The sequence below is a fragment of the Centropristis striata genome, chromosome 13 (genome assembly GCF_030273125.1).
Source record: "Centropristis striata isolate RG_2023a ecotype Rhode Island chromosome 13, C.striata_1.0, whole genome shotgun sequence".
Taxonomy (NCBI): Eukaryota; Metazoa; Chordata; class Actinopteri; order Perciformes; family Serranidae; genus Centropristis; species Centropristis striata.
In genome coordinates this window covers 894,439-916,979 of record NC_081529.1, presented here as the reverse complement: position 1 = coordinate 916,979, position 22,541 = coordinate 894,439, and the positions used below count along the sequence as shown (strand labels likewise).

The 22,541-nt window shown below is 37.4% G+C and overlaps 2 protein-coding genes across 3 annotated transcripts in view; both read left to right on the top strand.

Moving 5' to 3' along the window:
- Positions 1-820: 820 nt before the first annotated feature.
- Positions 821-17,631, top strand: LOC131983748 (26S proteasome non-ATPase regulatory subunit 11A). 2 transcript variants are annotated; one of them, XM_059348556.1, is made up of 13 exons: positions 821-965; positions 4,056-4,157; positions 7,694-7,890; positions 10,136-10,193; positions 10,981-11,175; positions 11,771-11,915; positions 12,124-12,184; positions 12,364-12,426; positions 12,589-12,714; positions 14,278-14,313; positions 14,451-14,502; positions 14,601-14,744; positions 15,655-17,631. In XM_059348556.1, the coding sequence occupies exons 1-12, from the start codon at positions 875-877 to the stop codon at positions 14,741-14,743; spliced, it is 1,269 nt and encodes a 422-aa protein (XP_059204539.1). In that variant the 5' UTR covers positions 821-874; the 3' UTR covers position 14,744; positions 15,655-17,631. The 2 variants fall into 2 exon arrangements, with proteins under 2 accessions (XP_059204539.1, XP_059204538.1); XM_059348555.1 differs by having other exon boundaries at positions 15,651-17,178.
- Positions 17,632-20,174: 2,543 nt separating this feature from the next.
- Positions 20,175-22,541, top strand: part of LOC131983756 (homeobox protein Dlx3b-like) — a 13,085-nt gene continuing 10,718 nt past the window's right edge. Inside the window, exon 1 of the mRNA XM_059348567.1 lies at positions 20,175-20,793. Coding sequence (XP_059204550.1) covers positions 20,439-20,793 — 355 coding nt within the window. The 5' untranslated portion in view covers positions 20,175-20,438. The remainder of the gene's footprint in view (positions 20,794-22,541) is intronic.

Genomic DNA, 22,541 nt, shown 5'->3' with positions numbered 1-22,541 from the left:
AGTACAATTTTGAGGTATTTGTGCTTTACTTGAGTATTTACATTTTATGTAACTTTTTACTTCTACTCCACTACATTTTTAGGCAAATATTGTACTTTTTACTCTAGGATTTAGCTGCCAGCTTTAGTTACTTTTCAGGTTGAGATTTAACATAATATATATGATCAATGTAAAGTGATTAGACATTTTTTGAATTAATTTTTTTAACAGTATATTAAGTAATTAAATGAGCCCTATCTTTAAAATTAAAACACCGCATACATTAAATCACCAATACAAATAATGTAATAATATATTTACAATATATAAAACAACTATAGTGAGTCCATTCTGCTAACCCGAGTACTTTTACTTTTCATACTTTAAGTAGATTTTGATGCTGATACTTTTCTACTTTTACTTCAGTAAGTTTTGGATGCAGGACTTTTACTTGTAGTGGAGTAATTTACCAGGGTGGTATTAGTACTTGTACTTAAGTAAGGGATCTGAATACTTTTTCCACCACTGGTGATATACCACTTATATATTTAAATATATTTATTCCATGGAAAAAATCATGGAAAATGGCTGGATATCAGATCTTAAATTAAGTTCTTATGAGCTGCTTTTGATGTTATCATTATATTTGTCCAAACAAATGTTCCTTTGGTTGTACCAGACATTAAAATGAACAAGAAATTGAAGAAAACAATGGTCTAATCATTGTTTCCATGAGCTCCATGCTGCTCCGGAGCCTCAGGTCGCCCCCCCCCCGGGCTGCTCCGTGTAGGAGCCATACCCCCCCACCACCGCTAGGGGGCGCCGTGGCCCCGACCATGTGAACGACCCGACCGGAAAACCATCCGGCAGAGCGGAGCGGAGCAGGCGAGGAAAGATGGCAGCCGCGGCAGTGGCTGAGTTTCAGAGAGCTCAGTCTCTTCTGGGAACAGACCGGAACGCCTCCATCGATATCTTACACTCTATAGGTAAATATTCCCGCCACAAGTTAGCCCCAGAGAGGAAACACCGCTAGGCTAAAGCTAACAAGCTACACAGCTACAAACGTTTGGCAGCGGAGTTAGCCTGTTAGCAGCTAAGCTAAGTTAGCTCGCCCTGTGCTGGCCGTCTCTTTTTCTCGTTGCTTGCACAGTGAGTCAGCAGCAGTGGGCTAGCCGGCTAACAGCATACCGGCTAGCTTACCAGCTAAGCTAACGCTAGCTACCCCGGCTCATTCATTTGACAGTAAGTAGTGTGACAGCCTTGCTAGCTAACGTTAGCATGCATCCAACGGTGTTAGCTAGCAGCTATTTCTCGTCTTGTCAGATGTCGGGGCCGACACGGAAATTATTAATGTGTAATGTGTAATTAATGTGACTCTTAACAACGCCTTCTGTGTCGCAGCCTCTGAGTTATGTCCATGTGACATGTCGTCACACTGTTTAAATAATCGCCTATGTCATTTTTTGCCTAAATCATCTCCTCATAGCCACCTATGGTAAAATCGCCTACATCCTCAGTTGATCACATCATGTGATTTTACCCCTTTAAGATAATGGCCTATGTCAAGTGTGTGACTTAAGTAGTTTTATTATGCCTAAGTCAAAATAAAATGTGACTTAGGCAATTTTTTTGAACATACCTTTGTGACTCAAGCAAGATATGGTAACACTTTATTTTGAAGGTGTCTACATAAGAGTGACATGAGCGTGTCATAAACATGACATGGGATGTGTCATGAACATTAATGACACTTTGAAGTAACATAAATGCTCATGATACTTGTCATGTCATGTTTCTGACAGGCTTGTGTGGCTCTTATGTAGACACCTTCAAAATAAAGTGTTACCATATCTTGCTTAAGTCACAAAGGCATGTTCAAAATAATCGCCTAAGTCATTTTTTGCCTAAATCATCTCCTCATAGCCACCTATGGTAAAATCGCCTACATCCTCAGTTGATCACATCATGTGATTTTACCCCTTTAAGATAGTGGCCTATGTCAAGTGTGTGACTTAAGTAGTTTTATTATGCCTAAGTCAAAATAAAATGTGACTTAGGCAATTTTTTTGAACATACCTTTGTGACTCAAGCAAGATATGGTAACACTTTATTTTGAAGGTGTCTACATAAGAGTGACATGAGCGTGTCATAAACATGACATGGGATGTGTCATGAACATTAATGACACTTTGAAGTAACATAAATGCTCATGATACTTGTCATGTCATGTTTCTGACAGGCTTGTGTGGCTCTTATGTAGACACCTTCAAAATAAAGTGTTACCATATCTTGCTTAAGTCACAAAGGCATGTTCAAAATAATCGCCTAAGTCATTTTTTGCCTAAATCATCTCCTCATAGCCACCTATGGTAAAATCGCCTACATCCTCAGTTGATCACATCATGTGATTTTACCCCTTTAAGATAGTGGCCTATGTCAAGTGTGTGACTTAAGTAGTTTTATTATGCCTAAGTCAAAATAAAATGTGACTTAGGCAATTTTTTGAACATACCTTTGTGACTTAAGCAAGAGATGGTAACACTTTATTTTGAAGGTGTCTACATAAGAGTGACACGAGCCTGTCAGAAACATGACATGACAAGTATCATGAGCATTAATGTTACTTCATAGTGTCATTAATGTTCATGACACATCCCATGTCATGTTTATGACACGCTCATGTCACTCTTATGTAGACACCTTCAAAATAAAACCATATTTTGCTTAAGTCACAAAGGCGTGTAAACTTAAGAGAAATAAATGACTTAGGCATTTTTTTAACATGCCTTTGTGACTTAAGCAAGATATGGTAACACTTTATTTTGAAGGTGTCTACATAAGAGTGACATGAGCGTGTCATAAACATGACATGGGATGTGTCATGAACATTAATGACACTTTGAAGTAACATTAATGCTCATGATACTGGTCATGTCATGTTTCTGACAGGCTTGTGTCACTCTTATGTAGACACCTTCAAAATAAAGTGTTACCATATCTTGCTTAAGTCACAAAAATTGCCTTAGTCATTTATTTCCCTTAAGTTACATAATTTACACAGTGTTATTACATCATTTGTTAGATCTTTTTTTTAATGAAATGATCAATAATAAATGTCATATGTTACACTTTTGGTGAAGTTTTTTGTGTTTCCTGCAAAACTTGAAAAAATTAGTTCGGCGATTATTTTAACAGGGTGACGATATGACACATTGTGCTGATATGAAAGTGTAATTAACTAGCTGTAACCATCGTTTATTGTTTAATTTGACAGCTCCGATATTTCCCTCTCGTTAGCCGTTTGGCTACTTGCCATTCAACCCAAGCTATCCATGACATAAATTGATTAAATACCAGTCTCCAGAGACAGGTTAGAGCAGAGGTGTCAAACTCTGGCCCGTGGGCCAAATTTGGCCCGCAGTATAATTATATTTGGCCCGTGAGGAAATACCAAAATATAATACTACAAATCCCAGAATGCTCTGCTGGTGTTTGTGTAGCAAACTGAGCAACAATTAAAGTGTCTTTCTACACTTTTTCTTGCTAGTCCAAGGCTTGAATGGCTGCACATTCATTGAAGGATATTATTATTAGTCATTTGGTTTATTATTGTTATTTTATTCTCACATTTATTTCTAGCCTGTGGAAAAAGATTACTGTTAAATTTAAATTTAAAGAAGGCCGCATATAAAATAAAGGGACATATGATTTTTATTTAAATTTTAATTAAGAAATGAATGCCATTGATGTGTTTGTTTGTTTTATTTGATATTTGATTTTGCATGTTTGCAATATTAAGTTATATCAAGCTTTGCTTGTTCCATTTCGTTTGAACTTGTTTAGGTCCATTTTTTCAATAAATATCAATGTTGGCCCGCGACTTTGTCCAAGTTTTACATTTTGGCCCACTGTGTATTTGAGTTTGACACCCCTGGGTTAGAGCGTAACACCAGCATTTTAACTGTTTATATATCACGGTGATTCATGTCCACAAGGATCAGATTACATCATCATGATGTGTGTGTGTGTGTGTGTGTGTGTGTGTGTGTGTGTGTGTGTGTGTGTGTGTGTTGTAGTGAAGCGGGACATCCAGGAGAGTGATGAGGAGGCGGTGCGTGTTAAAGAGCAGAGCATCCTGGAGCTGGGTGGGCTGCTGGCCAAGACAGGACAGGCTGCAGGTAACACAACATGTTGTTCATACACACACACACACACACACACACACACACACAGAGCTTCAGTTTTTTCAACGCCAGTCAAACCACATGAGTAAGACTTCTGACTCAAAAGCCACATTGCTGAGGTTTTGGCGTTGATGGTCACCTCGTGTGCCCTCCATCCACGCTGAATGCTGACTAGCTGCCATTTTTTTGCATGCAACATATTTCCACCAAGCTCAGTGGATAAAGAAATAATGCCTCTCCTTTCGCTTTATTATGAGGGAGTCACTGGCTACTTTTGTGCAGACTGCAAATCTCAAAACCAGCAGTCAGACTCAGTGTTCTCCTGGCTCTGGGCCATTTATTACAGATGGCAACACGTTTCATATATGGAGGGATTGCCCATATTATGCACAGAAGTACTAGTAAAAACACATAAGTCCTAAATACACTACTGGTCAAAAGTTTTAGAACACTTCCAGAATTTAATTGAAAATGATGCAGTTTAATGTCTCAGTGTACTCTGAAATTAATGCACATTTGCAACATTTAAAATTCTTTATTGAGCATGATAGTGTTTTGAAAGTAAAAAAAAGATTCAAAATCACATTTTATGTTGGACTAAAGGACTAAAAAAAGACACAAAATGACCAAAAAAAGACATCAAAAGACACAAAATGACTTACAAAGACATGAAAATAATTCAAAAATGGACAAAATAGCCCAAGACTCCATAGAGTTAAGTTGTTAACCCATTTCTTGTTCCCTGAAAAAGGCCTACTTGTATAATTCTGAAATGTACATTATTTTCCAGTTTTGGTTAAGCTTACCTTTTTTTATTTACCTCTGGCAGTTCACCACTTACCTTTGGACCCTTTCAAGCTGTTCATTTGACTTGAACTGCTTGAATTTCAATAAAAAACTGGAAAAATTGGGCTGTTCTAAAACTTTTGACCGGTAGTGTATGTATATACTATATACTGCCAGCACGCAGCGAAGAATTGAACTGAACGTGCCAAACAGACATGACGATAGTCACAAAAACGATTTGATTTTGGATCTTAAAATTTGAAAATCACGACCCATCCCTCATATTGAAACACCAGCAGCTAACCTGTAGCAGGATTAACATTGTATGGATGATCATTCATTTACACTTGGAGCAAAGCTGAAACGAACCCTAGCTAACCTTTAGTATGGAGCACACAAATGGGCTTTGCCATGTTGTTAATTCATATATTAGAAAAACGCTTTAAAGTTGTCTATTTTAAAGTGAAGCCAGGAAATTGTGCAGCAGTTTTTGCTATATGTAAAAACATGTTTTTAAAACTTTTCTGGCTATTAAAAGAAACGGCAACAAAAGTTAGTAAGATTTTTTTTAAATAAATACAGTTAGTGTACAGTTCTGTGAGTATGATGAATAAATCTGTTGTTCAGATAACTTCTTTTTATGCACTTCTTTTTAGCCATTTTTAGGAACAGTGGTTTAAAAACAACTAACTAACTAGAGATTGTTAACTCCTCCAATAATTGATTAAGGAAAGTCCTTAGTTTATCAGCACCTGCATGTTTAATATTCATTTTCAGGTTAACAACATTGATCATGTTACAAAGTTTAGTGATGAATACATAGCGCCCACATTTTACAAGTATTGGTGAAATAAAAAAAGCAGTTACATGTTCTGTCTACTTTTCCTGGGAAAACAATTGTTGATACATAATTTTTTCATAATAATAATAATAAATTCTATTTATAAGCACCTTTCTAAACGTGCAAGGACACTGTACAATCATTAGAACAAGACAAAACAGAATGAACACAAGACACAAGAAATAAAACAAAACAGAGAATGGTGCGCTAACCAAACAAAAAAACTGAAAAATAGAAGTGTGATGCAATCATTCTGAGTAAACTAATTGGAACAGATGAGTTTTGAGTCTGGATTTAAATTGTGGGAGAGAGTCTGTGTGAGTTCCAGTTTGGGGAGCAGAGCTGCTGAAGGCTCGGCTCCCCATTTACAGAAGTTTTATTGAATCTGTTTTAACGTTTTGTATTGTTGCATGGTTTGGAAACCTGAACCTGTCCAACAAGAATGGCCTTGGTAGGCTGGTCAATACTGCTGGAAGGATCTCAGGAAGTGGGCAGGAAGGTGTTATGTCCCTGTAAGACAGACAGGTCCTGAGGAAGGCTAGCGCCATCATGGATTGTCCTCATCACCCTCTTCGGAATTAATTTGAGCTCTTACCCTCAGCCGTCGTCTCAGGGCCCCTAGGTGGAGGACTAGAAGACTCCAGGTCTCATTTATACCAACTGACATTTATTTAACTCATAGAAATTAACCCTCAAATTGCTCATCTTCATAAGTCTGTTTCTTGCACATCTGCACATTGCACTTTTTACCTACACTAGGTAGTAACTCTCCATTTAGGGCAGGGGTCTCAAACTCAAATTACCTGGGGGGCCGCTGGAGGCAGTATCAAAATAACCCAAAAAAACTAAAAAAAAAGACACAAAATGACAGAAAAAAAACTAAATTACTTTAAAAAAGACACAAAATGACTTAAAAAAGACACAAAATGACTTAAAAAAGACACAAAATTACCAAAAAAAACACAGAATTACCAAACCAGACACAAAATTATTTTAAAAAGACACAAAATGTCCCCAAAAAAGACACAAAATGACCAAAAAAGACACAAAATGACAGAAAAAGACACAAAATGACAGAAAAAAATAAATTACTTTAAAAAAGACACAAAATGACAAGAAAAAGACAAAATGACAAGAAAAAGACACAAAATTACCAAAAAAAACACAGAATTACCAAACCAGACACAAAATTATTTTAAAAGACACAAAATTATTTTAAAAAGACACAAAATGTCCCCAAAAAAAGACACAAAATGACAGAAAAAGACACAAAATGACCAAAAAAAGACACAAAATGACCAATAAAGACACAAAATGACAGAAAAAAGACACAAAATGACAGAAAAAAACTAAATTACTAAGAAACAAAATGACCAAAAAAGACACTGAATTACCAAAAAAGACAAAAACATTTTTTTAAAAAGACACAAAATTATTTTAAAAAGACACAAAATTACCCAAAAAAGACACAAAACTATCCAAAAAAGGAATTAAAGGGACCTTCTACACACAACACGGTAAAGTGCCATTCATATAAAACTCACATTAAACTTTCATATCAAGGTGGGGGCCACAAAATATCGTCACGGGGGCTGCAATTGGCCCGCGGGCCGCCAGTTTGAGACCCATGATTTAGGGGTATCAGCTCTGCAACGAACATGTGTCAGTGATTTTATATATGTGTATGGCGTTTCTTTGAACTGTGTTTTATTAGATATTTATTGGGTCTTATTATGTTATCGTTGTGTACCTTGTCTTGTGTCCTGCTGCAAAACTAATCTCCCTTCAAGGGACTAATAAAGTGATTCTGATTCTGATAGAGGTGAATGAATGATTCATAAAGGAGCAGGTAGTAAACCTGGGACCTGGACTTCATTCTCCTCCTCTCTCCTCCTCTCCTCAGAGCTCGGGGGTCTGCTGAAATATGTCCGCCCCTTCCTCAACTCCATCTCCAAGGCCAAGGCGGCTCGGCTGGTCCGCTCCCTGCTGGACCTGTTCCTGGACATGGAGGCGGCCACGGGGCAGGAGGTGGAGCTCTGCCTGGAGTGCATCGAGTGGGCCAAAGCTGAGAAGAGGACCTTCCTCAGGCAGGCACTGGAGGTGAGGCTCCTCCACTCACTGGGCTGCTCAGCCTCTGGAGCTCCTCTCGGGTCATTCAGACTCAAGTGATGCCAATAATGCCGGGGGCAGTAACGTGCTGCCCACTGCTCCCTGCATGGTGTCTCCACTTGTGTGTAAAAAAGGATAAAGGGTTAAATACGGTGGCCCTGAAGTGCAAATCACAACGGCAAATCAGAAAACACAACGACAAATCAGAAAACACAACAAAAAAATCAAAAAACACAACAGCAAAACAGAAAACACAACAAAAAAATCAAAAAACACAACGACAAAACAAAACGCAACAAAAAAATCAAAAAACACAACAACAAAGCAAGAAACACAACAACAAATCAGAAAACACAACTGAAAATAAAAAAACACAACAAATAAACACAACAACAAATCAAAAAACACAACAGCCAATCAAACAAACAAACACAAAGACAGAAAAGACAAATCAATCTAGTACTAATACAACACTGCAAAATTACTCCACTTCAAGTAAAAGTCCTGCATTCAAAACCTACAAAATGTACTTAAAGTAGCAAAAGTAAAAGTACTTGTGATGCAGAATGGACCCCATCAGATTGTTATTTATATATATATATTCTAAATATATTATTAACCCAGTGAAGCCTGGAAAGCGGATACGTCGTTTTGTAGTATTTGTATAAGCTCTCAAATACTTTTTGAATTTCATTTCTATCTGCTACAGAGGCTGAAAATTCTATTATTTAGTAGAAGCGTTGACACTTCTGTTGAATTTCCAGAAAAACTTCAGGTTTTAGGGGCTGATTTTAAAATCACCCAGAGGTTTTACAGGCGTTTTAGGTGCAATGGGCTAAATTATTTGATAGAGTTGATTTTGTGGACTTAATATGCTGTTATAAGGGTTTAATCAGAAACATGTCAAATCTCTTTAAATTGATCATGTTTTTATCTTAAATCTTGACCTGAAAAGTAACTAAAGCCGTCAGCTAAATATAGTGGAGTAAAAAGTCCAATATTTGCCTCTAAATGTAACGGAGTAAATGGAAGTATAAAGTGGAAATGCTCAAGTAAAGTACAAGAACCTCAACATTGTACTTAAGTACAGTACTTGAGTAAATGTACTTAGTTACTTTCCACAACTGCTAGCAGTTATTTGAAAAAAACAGTTCATCAACACTAACTGGAAGAATGTTATTTCACCAATCACACTATATTTGGGCTCATGCTTGTTCCAAACTGGCAATGGAGAAGAGTGTTAATAGACGAGACAAGCTATAGTTTCCAACATCATTAAAATAAAAGCTATGAACTTTATAACAGATGTTCCAAACTTCTTGGAGTAATATTTCCATCTTCATCAATGTGAAATGTTAAAATAACCTCTGGGTTGGTGAAACTGTGTTATTGTGTAATCATCAACTGGATGAGATGCAGTAAAAATAAAATGGCATCTCACAACAGTAATTTTAGCTTTATAATAATTTAAACCTTGATGGCTGTTCTATCTATCTATCTATCACCAAAGGTACATTTGTTTGGACAAATATAATGATTACATCAAAAGCAGCTCATAAGAACTTAATTTAAGATCTGATATCCAGCCATTTTCCATGATTTTTCCCATGGAATAAATATATTTAAATATATAAGTGGTATATCACATATTTAATATAGAAAAAATACAGATAATAATGGCCTAATGTGGTTGGATGTAAACAGAGATAGTGCAAATAAACCAGTTAAGTGAAATCCACCAATATAACACCAGTAAAATGGTGTTGCCAGCACATATTTATTGCAATTTTGGCTTAATTTTATACTTGATGTTCATTTATCTGCATGTAAAGACTTGTTGAATCTCATCTCAAGCTCAAACAGCATTAATTGTTGTCTATATATATATATATATATATATATATATAAAAGTATATGTCTATCTATCTGTTGCTCAAATACCTTATGCACTTGGAGATTATTAGGCCAGAAGAGAAGATTAAAAACACTTTTTTTGTTTTAATATTAACCAACTATTGATTGTAAACTCCCCCAGTAATTAATGAAGGAAAATTCCTTGAAAAAATAGTTTTCTCCACTGCTGATAATCTCCTACTGGGTAAATCTCTCAGTAGATCTGGGTGTTGGTATGTGGGCAAGTATGTTGATGCAGATGCAGGTTTTTATGATTTACAAACACATAAACAATAAAACAAGTTGTAGCCCTGAAGTGATGTTGTTTCTTCTCTCTCCTCAGGCTCGTCTCATCTCACTGTATTTCGACACAAAGTGCTACCAGGAAGCACTACAACTTGGTCAGTGTTGCTTCTTTTGTGGTTGTTTTTTAATTAAATTAATTTTCAGGGGGGAAAAATGACTTATTTCTTATAATTGTATCATTTTTCTAATGGGGGGAAGCTTTCCATCTATTTAAAGCAGAGGTGTCAAACTCAAATTTGGCCCGCAGTATAATTATATTTGGCCCGCGAGGAAATACCAAATGCCAACCAGAGCTGGCCCGCCGGTATTATACAGCACAAATAATACTACAAATCCCAGAATGCTCTGCTGGTGTTTTGGCTTGAACACAGTAGATCAGTGTGGAGCAAACTGAGCAACAATTAAAGTGTCTTTATGCACTTTTTCTTGCTAGTCCAAGGCTTGAATGGCTGCACATTCATTGAAGGATATTATTATTAGTTATTTGGTTTATTATTATTATTTTATTCTCACATTTATATTTAGCCTGTGGAAAAAGATTACTGTTAAATTTAAATTTAAAGAAGGCCGCATATAAAATAAAGGGACATACGATTTTTATTTAAATTTTATTGAAGAAATGAATGCCATTGATGTGTTTGTTTGTTTTATTTGATATTTGATTTTGCATGTTTGCAATATTAAGTTATATCAAGCTTTGCTTGTTCCATTTCGTTTGAACTTGTTTAGGTCCATTTTTTCAATAAATATCAATGTTGGCCCGCGACTTTGTCCAAGTTTTACATTTTGGCCCACTGTGTATTTGAGTTTGAGACCCCTGATCTAAAGTCAACGTGCTGAAAGCTTTGTGTGGACTCTAATCCTCCTTCCTTCCTCCTCCAGGCTCCCAGTTGCTGCAGGAGCTGAAGAAGATGGACGATAAGGCGCTGCTGGTGGAGGTCCAGCTGCTGGAGAGTAAGACCTACCACGCTCTCAGCAACCTGCCCAAGGCCCGCGCCGCCCTCACCTCCGCCAGGACCACCGCCAACGCCATCTACTGCCCCCCCAAGCTACAAGCAGCTTTAGACATGCAGTCAGGTACTAAACCATGTTCTTAACCCTTTGATGCACAACATGGGTCTAAAATGGCTCATTCATCCAAATTTGATTTAAAATGAAATGACCTAATACTATAATAATAATAATTTGTTTCAAATAGTTACTTTCCACACTCATATATTTAATATATTTAACATGTTTATGTATCATTTTGTCACACATACAGTGTATCTGGAAAGTTTTCACAGCGCTTCACTTTTTCCACATTTTTTTTATGTTTCAGCCTTATTCCAAAATTGATTAAATTCATTTTTCCTTAAAATTATACACACAATACCCCCATAATGACATTTCTGACCCATGTTGTGCATTAGAAGCGTAGTGATAATTAAAGGGTTTTTATGCAAAAAGTAAGAAATGAAAAACAAAAAATTAGGATGTATGATGATCAAAAACAAATTGATTGAGGAAAACCTGGAATACTGAATGATGAAATTAATTTATTGCAAAGATATAGAAAATTAAAAACTCAGTCGGGTCACTTTAGACCATGTTGTGTCTGAAAACAGTGAAGAAAACTGGAGTTTCTGTTTTCTGTTGCAGTTAACATGACATGTATATTATTTGTTCCCAGGGATCATCCATGCAGCGGAGGAGAAAGACTGGAAGACGGCGTACTCCTACTTCTACGAGGCCTTTGAGGGCTACGACTCCATCGACAGCCCCCGAGCCATCACAGCACTCAAATACATGCTGCTCTGCAAAATCATGCTCAATTTGTAAGTAGTATACTACTCAATATATATGCAAAAGCTCTGGACCATTCCCAGCTGTTGGTCATAGAATACTGGACTTTACAGTTTTATTAGGATGGACAAAAAGTAGTCAACTTGCTTAGATAAGTTGCCAATAAACAAAAATAACAAACACAGAATGGGTCTCCGGTTTTTGTGCTTCTGTGTCTGATGCATATTGTTTGTGTTCCAGGCCAGAGGACGTCCAGGCCCTCATCAGTGGTAAACTAGCTCTACGGTATGCTGGCAGACAGGTATGACTCTAACTTTCTAACTATTTAAAGTCTAATTTGCGAATTTAACTGCGATTGTCCAATCACAGCTTAGCCCAGGCTTACTTATTGTAGTTAATTTCATTTTTTCCATATGGGTTCTTCATTTATTCCTTAATTTATGTAACCAAACCCTTTTTGTTTCTCTTCATTTTCTGCAGACGGACTCACTGAAATGTGTGGCACAAGCCAGCAAGAACCGGTCGCTGGCAGACTTTGAAAAGGTTTGTGTGTCTCCAGTGTTTTAGTGTGTGTGTGGACTCTGTTAAATGTTCTGTAACAACATTATGGACAGAGCTGCTGATGACACTGTGATGCTGTGTGCTGATTACTGGATCATGTTTTAGCCTCATTAGTGACTAAATGTCCTGTTTATCCTCCTGAAGGCACTAACAGAGTACAAAGCAGAGCTGAGGGATGACCCCATCATCAGCACCCACCTGACCAAGCTGTATGACAACCTGCTGGAGCAGAACCTCATCAGGGTCATTGAACCGTTCTCCAGGGTCCAGGTGAGCAGAGTTAGCAACTCAGATCATTTTGTGGTCAATTTGTGTCTTTTTTGGTCATTTTGTTTCCTTTTGTGGTCAATTTGTGTCTTTTTTGGTCATTTTGTTTCCTTTTTGATCATTTTGTGTCTTTTTTTGATCATTTTGTGGTTAATTTGTGTCTTTTTTTTGGCCAGAGACACCAGCAGGGTGTTTTCACAACCCAAGTCTGTTTGGTTGGTCCGGATCAGAGTGAAATTGATACATTTGTTTTGTATTTAGTCTGGTTTGCTTCCACAGTGCAGAAAAATTAACCAAATAAAAAAAGAAAATTAAGAGGGGTGTGTACGAAGGTTATAATAGTTTTGGATTTTTCATTAGTTTTAGTTTTAATTTCGTTGTGAATTTTTGTTTTCAAATTCAGTTAGTTTTAGTTAGTTTTTAGAGTGAGTTTTCTAGTTTTAATTTCGTTTTTATTTTTTGAAAATGCTTAGTTTTAGTTTAGTTTTTATTAGTTTTAGTTTTTTTGTAATGGGCTATGTGTTGGTGCCAGATTCAAAGAAGACATAATAAATGTTTCCTTTATTTCCTTTGGTTTATCATCTCAGCCCCAATAAGGTTATTAACTGTTTTGTATTTTGGTTCTAGTGTAAACATCCCAGTCTCAGTAAACATATTCACCATGTGTTGCATGTTCAAATAGAAACACTGAATTATGAATGAAAAAAGTTGACAAAAACGAAAACTAAGGACATTTTCACTATAATTTTAGTTAGTTTTAGTTAGTTTTAGTTAGTTTTGTAACCACACAATACAGTTTCAGTTAGTTATCGTTTTTTTAAAAACTCTAGTTTTTATTTTTATTTCAGTTAACGAAAATGTTTTTTCAATTCTAGTTTTCGTTATTTCGTTAGTTTTCGTTAACTATAATAACCTTGGTGTGTACGGAGGGCTGGAATCTCCTCACACTATTATTGCTTCTTGATTGGAAAGTTGGGGGTGAAAAATGTAAACAAAGCAGCGTAGAACCAAGAACCTTTTTAATTCTAGCGGCAGTAATCTGTTCTGGTGTTCCAAACTAACTAACGTGGAGAGAAGCGCCCAGAACGAGCTCCTGTTGAGGCTCTGACTCGTCAATATTGATCCATTATTTCCAACAGGCTGCCATCAGACAGCTGTAGAATCAAAGAAGGTGATCTGCTTCTACCACGAATATAAATATGTTGTTGTTTTGAGCAATATGTCGATAATTCTGCAATGACAAATTAGTTTATGCTCAGTGGAACAGAGTGAAACTGAATGACACAAATTTCATCTTTCTAATATTATATCTATCTAATATTAGACTCTCTCTGTTAGTGGTTGTTTTGCACCAGAGTACGATTGGAGCGTTCACAAGCTACCAAACCAACTGTAACAAGGATTTAACCACCAGAGTTCAATTAAAACGGAACTTTGGGTTGTGAAAGTGCCCTGAGAGACTAAGAATGCTTCATGTACTAACTAATATATCTCTAGTATACATATATAAGTATATATATATATAAGTGTCTTTAATCACTGTGCTCTTTCTTCTTTTCTAAACAGATGGCACACATTTCCTCCCTCATCAAACTATCAAAGGTGAGATTTTTTTGTTTCATCTTCAACAATGTGTCCTTCAAACTTTCACTTTCATCGTACATGAATTGCCAGTTTTTAAGTAATTCTTCGGGTTTTTACAATAAAATAGCCATAATCAGATTGTTTCTTCTTGGCAGGGAGACGTGGAGAGGAAATTATCACAAATGATCCTGGACGAAAAGTTTCACGGTACGAGTCTGCAGCTCTTCTATACACTACATGGCTAATATTGGAGACATTAGCCTGTAATCAGCTCTTTAATAGCTTTACTCTGTCTGTTCACTCAGGTATCTTGGACCAAGGCGAAGGTGTGCTGATCGTGTTTGACGAGCCGGTGGTGGACAAGACGTACGAGGCGGCCCTGGAGACCATCCAGAACATGAGCAAAGTGGTGGACTCGCTCTACAACAAAGCCAAGAAACTAACATAAGGTCAGCCCCCAAGAATGTGTAAGAATTCAACATGACATGAAAATATCTAAACAGCTAATTGAATTGTCAACCACAATAAATGGTTTAGGCCGAGCCTACTACCCACATTATCATTATGGACCGTACTGCATCGATGAAGAATCATCCACATCTGGATTGTACGGTGGCCCTGAAGTGAAAATCACAACAACAAATCAAAAAACACAACAACAAAACAGAAAACACAACGGCAAATTCAAAAACACAACATCAAATAAAAAACAACAACAAATCAGAAAACACAACGGCAAGTCATCATGTCGCCCGAAAGTACCTACCTTTTGCGGTTTGGTTATGTCGTTGTCGTTTCTGATTTGCTGTTGTGTTTTTCTGATTTGTTGTGTTTTTTTATTTTATCGTTGTGTTTTCTGATTTGCAGTTGTGATTTGCACTTCAGGGCCACCGTAGGATTGCGATGCATCGATTATCCAATTATTTTCAACAGCCCTAGTAAGGACCTGGGCAGCTTCGCAAAAAAGACTGAAAATAGGGACATCGCACATACAAAACCTACCAGGACCACTTAGAATAATCAGCTTCTGGCTGCAGCTCATCCTTTAAAACATTTGAAGCCTGGAAAGCGGATACATCGTTTTGTAGTATTTGTATAAGCTCTCATATATTTTTTGAATTTCATTTCTATCTGCTACAGAGGCTGAAAAATCTATTATTTAGTAGAAGAGTTGACACTTCTGTTGAATTTCCAGAAAAACTTCAGGTTTTAGGGGCTGATTTTAAAATCGCCCAGAGGTTTTACAGGTGTTTTAGGCCTCAATGGGTTAAAACAGTTGTCACAGTTTGATAATTGAACTTGTAGCTTATTTACCTTTAAAGAGGTCTTCAACCTCTCTTTGTCCTTGTCCTCAGACAGAGTGAGACATCCTGTCAGGAGGACGTGGGGCCAGTCAGACCAACGTTGTTCTCTCACTTCAGCTCCGGAGGGACGAGGACGAGGACAAACTCTTTACAACCCAGCAAGCAAACAACCAGCTGCCCAATGAAGACCACCCAACAAACAACAACAACAACAACAACAGCGTGGAGGACGCAGCTCCTCCTCCCTCGTCTCCTCGTCTCTCGTCTCTTCCTCCCACTCTGAGCGTTGATGTGACACAACGTGGACTAATTCAGGCTCTGAGCCCCTCTCCTCCTCTCCTCTTCTGGTTTCTACTGTATGTAAAAAAATTGGACATTTCCCCTTTTTTCCCCTGTTTCTCTCTGCGCTGGCCATCAGGGAATCTTGTAAAATAACAGTAAAGAATACATATACTGTAATTATACATACATGTATTATATATAAAAGAAAAAAACAACACGACATGTTGGATAAGAGTGTAACTGGGGTAATGGTGGGTTGGTTGGTTTCGTGTCTCACTGGATTCTTCCCGTTGGGTTCTGTTGGGTTCTGTTGGGTTCTCCAACCAGCCCTGGAACCTGAATGTTTCAATCTCAATGATTTTCTGCGGTTTTGAAGAATCGTCCCACAGTTAACGTGTCACCTGAAGAGGCTTTTTCCAATCGGTGGCCACCACAACGACCCCTCCCTGACCCCCACATGACCCCTGACCCCTCCCACCCTGAGTGGCCTCATCACCCACTCACTCACCCACTCACAAGGCATTCTGGATTCGTGGACCATACAGGGAATTAGCTCTTCTGTCCACTCGGGACCATGCCACGAGGAGAGAAGGACTTTCATTAATTTCCTCCCTCTCTTGCACTCCCACTTCCTGTTTGTATATAACATTGCCAAGCGCCTCTGTTCATTCATGATGTATTCACACTCTCCCCTTTTTTATAATGCGTAAGAACAGAGGAACCCTCGCTCAGTCACACTGAAGAGCTTTTGATGCTGGAGAACGTGGCTGAGAGGAACTCTGTGCAGGTCGGTTTGTGCAGAAAAGGGCGCTGAAGAAAATCAAGCTGTACATTTTTGGGGAAACTTAATTTTGCAAGGACTTGAGGGTTTACCATATATGACATAGAGAAAGACAAATGCTAATAAAAAAAATTTAAACCTGCAGATTTTTTGTGATTTTAAGCATCCTGGAGATAAGAATGTGTTGGAGGTTTTTCCACTGTGGGGTTATTAGCTTTGTGTCTTTATAATACGATCAAACACTTTCCACACTGCACTCAACTCAATCTCCTCATTGGGACCTATACGCTGCAAGATGTAAAACGATTGGGCAGACTCGATTGGAGTGACAGCAACAGCACGGCAACTTCCACTGTTGCTTCAACCCAGATTCCAAAAAAGTTGGGTAACTTACAAAAGTGTAAATAAAAGTAAATGTGAACTTATGCAATTCCTTTTTGACCTGTATTCAATTAAATAAGTACAAAAGCAAGACATTCAATGCTCAAACTATTTTTTTTACTTCAATGCATTATATTTATCCTTTACAAAGTACACTACCGGTCAAAAGTTTTAGAACACACCAACTTTTCCAGAATTTAATTGAAAATGATGCAGTTTAATGTCTCAGTGTACTCTGAAATTAATGCACATTTGCAACATTTAAAATTCTTTATTGAGCATGATAGTGTTTTGAAAGTAAAAAAAAGATTCAAAATCACATTTTATGTTGGACTAAAGGACTAAAAAAAGACACAAAATGACCAAAAAAAGACAAAATGACAAAAAAGACACAAAATGACTTACAAAGACATGAAAAGAATTCAAAAATGGACAAAATAGCCCAAGACTCCATAGAGTTAAGTTGTTAACCCATTTCTTGTTCCCTGAAAAAGGCCTACTTGTATAATTCTGAAATGTACATTATTTTCCAGTTTTGGTTAAGCTTACCTTTTTTTATTTACCTCTGGCAGTTCACCACTTACCTTTGGACCCTTTCAAGCTGTTCATTTGACTTGAACTGCTTGAATTTCAATAAAAAACTGGAAAAATTGGGCTGTTCTAAAACTTTTGACCGGTAGTGTATGTTTTTCAGCTTTTTTGGATTCAGGGTTTATTAAGATTTCAGTCCATGAAGAAGGAGCAGAAGCGTGTCAGAAACAAAATAATCCCAATAAACATTGTTTATGTTGAATTAACTCCATCACTAACCATTTAAATCAATATTTAGTGCAATGGTGTTTCTTTAACCTCACAGGTTCAATGAGGATAATTCATTTTCATTAAAAAAAATGTACATTGGAAAGACCTACATATAAAATACAGTGGTTTTGAATTACATGGATTTTTTAAAACATATTTAATGAAAAAATACTTGAACTATTTTTTAAATGCAATGGGTCAATTTAACCTGCAACAACAGGAGAGTTAATCAAAAATATTTGACTTGCAGTAAAACATTTTTTGATTGCAGTGTTGAAAGTTTTGCTTGATGACACTATAAAGACACAAAAGTCCAAATGTGTCTTCAGTTCATAAAGATTCTGCTGTTTGTTTATGCCTCATATAATGAGGTATTTTCAGTGAAGCAGTGTGCTTGAAATGTATTTAATTTCCATTAAATTCAGCTCTACAGCAGAGTTTCTAGATGTTCAGAGCCATCTAGTCCCCATCCAGCTTATTGAGCTCATTTCAGCAAGATAAACTTCTCCAAACCAGTGTGTTTTACACTTAAAACCTCTAGAAGTACTTTTCATTTAAAGTCTCATTAGTGACATCTGGTGGTGAGATCCTGTCACTGTGTCAGTATTTATCTATTTATACAGCTCGTTAGTACTCAAAACAAGCAGCACTCACACACATTAAATACTGCAATAATACACTTTATTGAAACTCTGACAGTGAGTTTTACCTCCTTGTGTGAACAAATTCATTTTTGTAGCATGTGTATGTTTCTCTCCTCTCAAATAGGAATGGAAAAGTTTAGTAAGACTCATACATGCATTCAGATTTTATGTAAATGACTCATAGTTCACTGTTACTTTGATGACGTCTTTTTTCACAGTGAGGCCCTCCTATTGTGGTGTGTGATGCATAGATCTGGATTGGTTTTTTCGATTCAATTACCCACAAGCAATAGCACCGATACAGTGAAAAATATCAATACATATCATATTTAAGATAAGATAGAACTTTATTAATCCAGAAGGAAATTCTTGTTCCAGATTGTTCCAAGTTCCAAAAACAACCACAATATAGGATAATATAAGAAAAACAATCAACAAAAAAAGGTAACAATAACAATATATAATACAAAATATGAATATAAATATAATAATATGAAAATAAAGAATAAAGTGGGTAGAGTGGAGATGACGGCAGGATGTCATCTCCACTCTACCCACTTTGCTCCTCTTGAATATGCGCCTTTATTTTGAAATGCCCACTTCATATTTATTCTTTTATTATAAAAAAAGAATAGATTGCATTTCATATACATTTCGGGATTTCTGGAATTAATTTTTATTTAAGTTAATTTGTTAGGAGTTCATATAAATTTGTTTGTTGAATCGAATCGAAATCGGTACTATTTTAGCAAAATCTCGATAAATTGGATATCTCCGGTAGAATCAGTGTTAGTATTGCTTATGTTCCTTGAGAATGTTACACCTGAAGTTGATTATAAGTAGTTTCTGGAGGCTGTTTGTCCTCCCTGGGGCCTGGAGCAGCCCGGGGCCCGCCATCCGTCCAGCTAAATGTTAGTTAGAGCAGCTGTTCTCAACCTTGGGGTCGGGACCCCAATTGGGGTCGTGAGATGATTTCTGGGGGTCTCCAAATCATTTTGGAAGTCAGCGCTGTCTCCACTGTGTTAAAGTGTTCATGTGTTAATGTGTTTTAGTCTTTTTGGTCACTTAATGTCTTTTTTTGGTCATTTTGTGTGTGTTTTGTCATTTTGTGTCCTTTTTTGTGTCTTTTTTTGATAATTTTGTGGTCAATTTGTGTCTTTTTTGGTCATTTTGTATCTTTTTTTGATCATTTTGTGGTCAATTTGTGTCTTTTTTGGACATTTTGTTTGCTTTTTTTGTCATTTTGTGTAATTTTGTTTCTTTTTGGGGTCATTTTGTGTCATTTTTGGTCAATTTCTGTCTTTTTTTGGTCATTTTGTTTCTTTTTGGGGTCATTTTGTGTCTTTTTTTGGTCATTTTGTTTCCTTTTTTTGGTCATTTTGTTTCTTTTTTGGGTGATCTGAACTGTGCGTGTGAGATTGTGTTCAGTGAGCGGGGGTCACGGACAACATGCATGTTCAATTGGGGGTCGCGACTCAAAAAGGTTGAGAACTACTGAGTTAGAGGACTTTACTTTACGGGCTCGCCAACTGTTTACGCGCTGCGCTGCAGGCCCGAGGAGAGAGAGAGAGAGAGATAGAGAGAGAGAGAGAGAGAGAGAGAGAGAGAGAGAGAGAGAGAGAGAGAGAGAGAGAGAGAGAGACTGGAGGCTTACTGGAGGTTTCTGCGGGGAGAAGCAGAGCCAGACAGGCGACAGTCAGCGTGTCTTGGCCTCGGGGCAGAGGCAGGGAAGGAGCAGCGGGCCAATGAGGAGGAGACATCACTCCCTCTGTCCTGCCCGGCTCGGCTCGGCTCGGCTCGGCGCGCCCTGTAATTAGGAGCTCTAGTTGGGTTGGGCGCCGCCACGGTGGACAGCCCGGCTGCTGCGTCAAGACGCGCCAGCTCCACACGGAGACACTTCTATCCACACTGCTGCTGCTAGTTTGGAGCAACAAAAATAATACTATAATAATGAACGGGCAGTCCTCACCTGTGTTCGAGGAGAAGAAGCCGTCCCTCCCCATGGCGGGGAGCTCCATCTCGGCCACCAAGGAGTCCCCGACCCTGCCGGAGTCCTCCTCCACGGACCTGGGCTTCTACAGCGGCCAGAGCGCGCTCCACGGCGGCGCGCAGGACTTTTACCCGGCGCAGCAGCCGTACCCGGCCCAGCACATGAACCCGTACGCCTACCACCATTATAACCTACACGGGATGGGGGCCGGCGGTGCCTACCCGGTCGGCAAGTCCGAGTACCCGTACCCGCCTTCAGCGTACCGGGAGCACGGCGCGTTCAGCAGGGAGGTCCAGTCCACGCTGCAGGACGCTGGTGAGTCCAGAGTGGGAAGTTAAACTGGTAGAAGTGGCTGAAGACTGGTTAGTAGTAAGTTATCAGGTGTCCCTGTGCGTTAAATTTACATTTAGACTCGATTTTAAGGTCGATTCGATATTCGATCTTAACTTTTTTCCAGCATTGTTCGACTATAGAATCGATTCATAGACATCAACAGGTAACTGGTGTTATTCACTGACAATAACTTCAAATTATTATTTAAAAAGATACATGTGATTAAGTGTAACTACCACATTTTTTTGGGGGGGAAACTAAGTCTCGATTTTAAAGTCGATTTGATTTTCGATCTTAACTTTTTTCCAGCACTGAAGGTGAAACCTTTGTTAGACTATAGAATCCATTCATAGACATCAACAGATAATTTTAGTTAGAAGTTTTATTCACTGACTGCCAGTCAGGATTTAAAATTATTATTTTATAAAAAAGATACATGTGATTAAGTGTAACTACCACATTTTTTGGGGGGAATCTAAGTATATGGTCAATTTTTCCAATCCTGCATTTAATTTCAACTATTGATCGACTCAGAATCTCAATCGTGACATATACCTACTGGTTATTTATTGGTGTTGGATGGTTTTAATGGAGACCTGGTCTGTGAAACATCATCTCCATCATTGTTGTGTAAGAGAAGCCGCACTGACCATCAGGCTGCTGTGTGAAGAGCTCATGTCTACAGATATAAACCCAATAATTGCACACGAGTGTCACGCGCAGACACTCTGTCCTCAACTGTTTAAATCACATTTCATACAAATTTCTGAAGCAGAACTGATGCAATATTAATCTGGACCGTCATTAGATTAGTGGTCAGAATTACAGTGAATTTACAGTTATTAGAAGAAGTATTCAGATCATTTTACTAGTAAAAGTACTAATAAAACACAGTGAAAATACTCAACTCCAAGTCCTTCTTTCAAATACTTACTTAAGTAGAAGTATGTATCAGCATAATGTACTTAAAGTATAAAAAGTAATCAGTCACAGTAAACTGTTTGTGATATTTTGGGGTTTATATTCCTGCAATGCTTCATAATAAAATATAAGATTATTACATGTTTGTAGTGTTACTATCCTATAAGAACTAACTGTCTCTAAAGAGTCAGAAAAACAGCTGTTTTAATATGAGTTACTGTGATTTTTCCAGCTGATACAACAAGTTTTAAGGAGTTTATTTAGCTTAAGAAGCAGGATTATTTTCACCTCATCAGCTCATCACCATCATTCTACAGCACCACATCTCTTGGTTTTTACTGGACAGGAAGGAAAACCAGACGATTGTAGAGCAGATTGACTTCTGAGTGGAGTAAAAGTATAAAGTTGCATACAATGGAAATAGTGAAGTAAAGTAGAAGTATCTTGAATTAGTACTTCAGAACAATACTTGGTAGGGATGCACCTAAATCTGAATACATTATTCAGGAAAGCACAAGCTTTGTCTCTTAGATTGAGATGTTTTGATTATACTTTATAATAAATTATATGCTTATGATTTGAAGGTACAAAAATTGCATTGCCAATTAATATTAGCTTATAAAATACAATATTTGCTGAATTTAACAGGACTTCTATAATAAAACATGTCCATCATTGTTCTTCTATAATATATAATAATATAATGACCTTCTCTACATCATATATCTTCTTGATTGAAAAAATATATATAAGAATAAGTCGTTTTCAGTTATTGTATTTGTTTTGAATAATATCTGAATACATTTTTC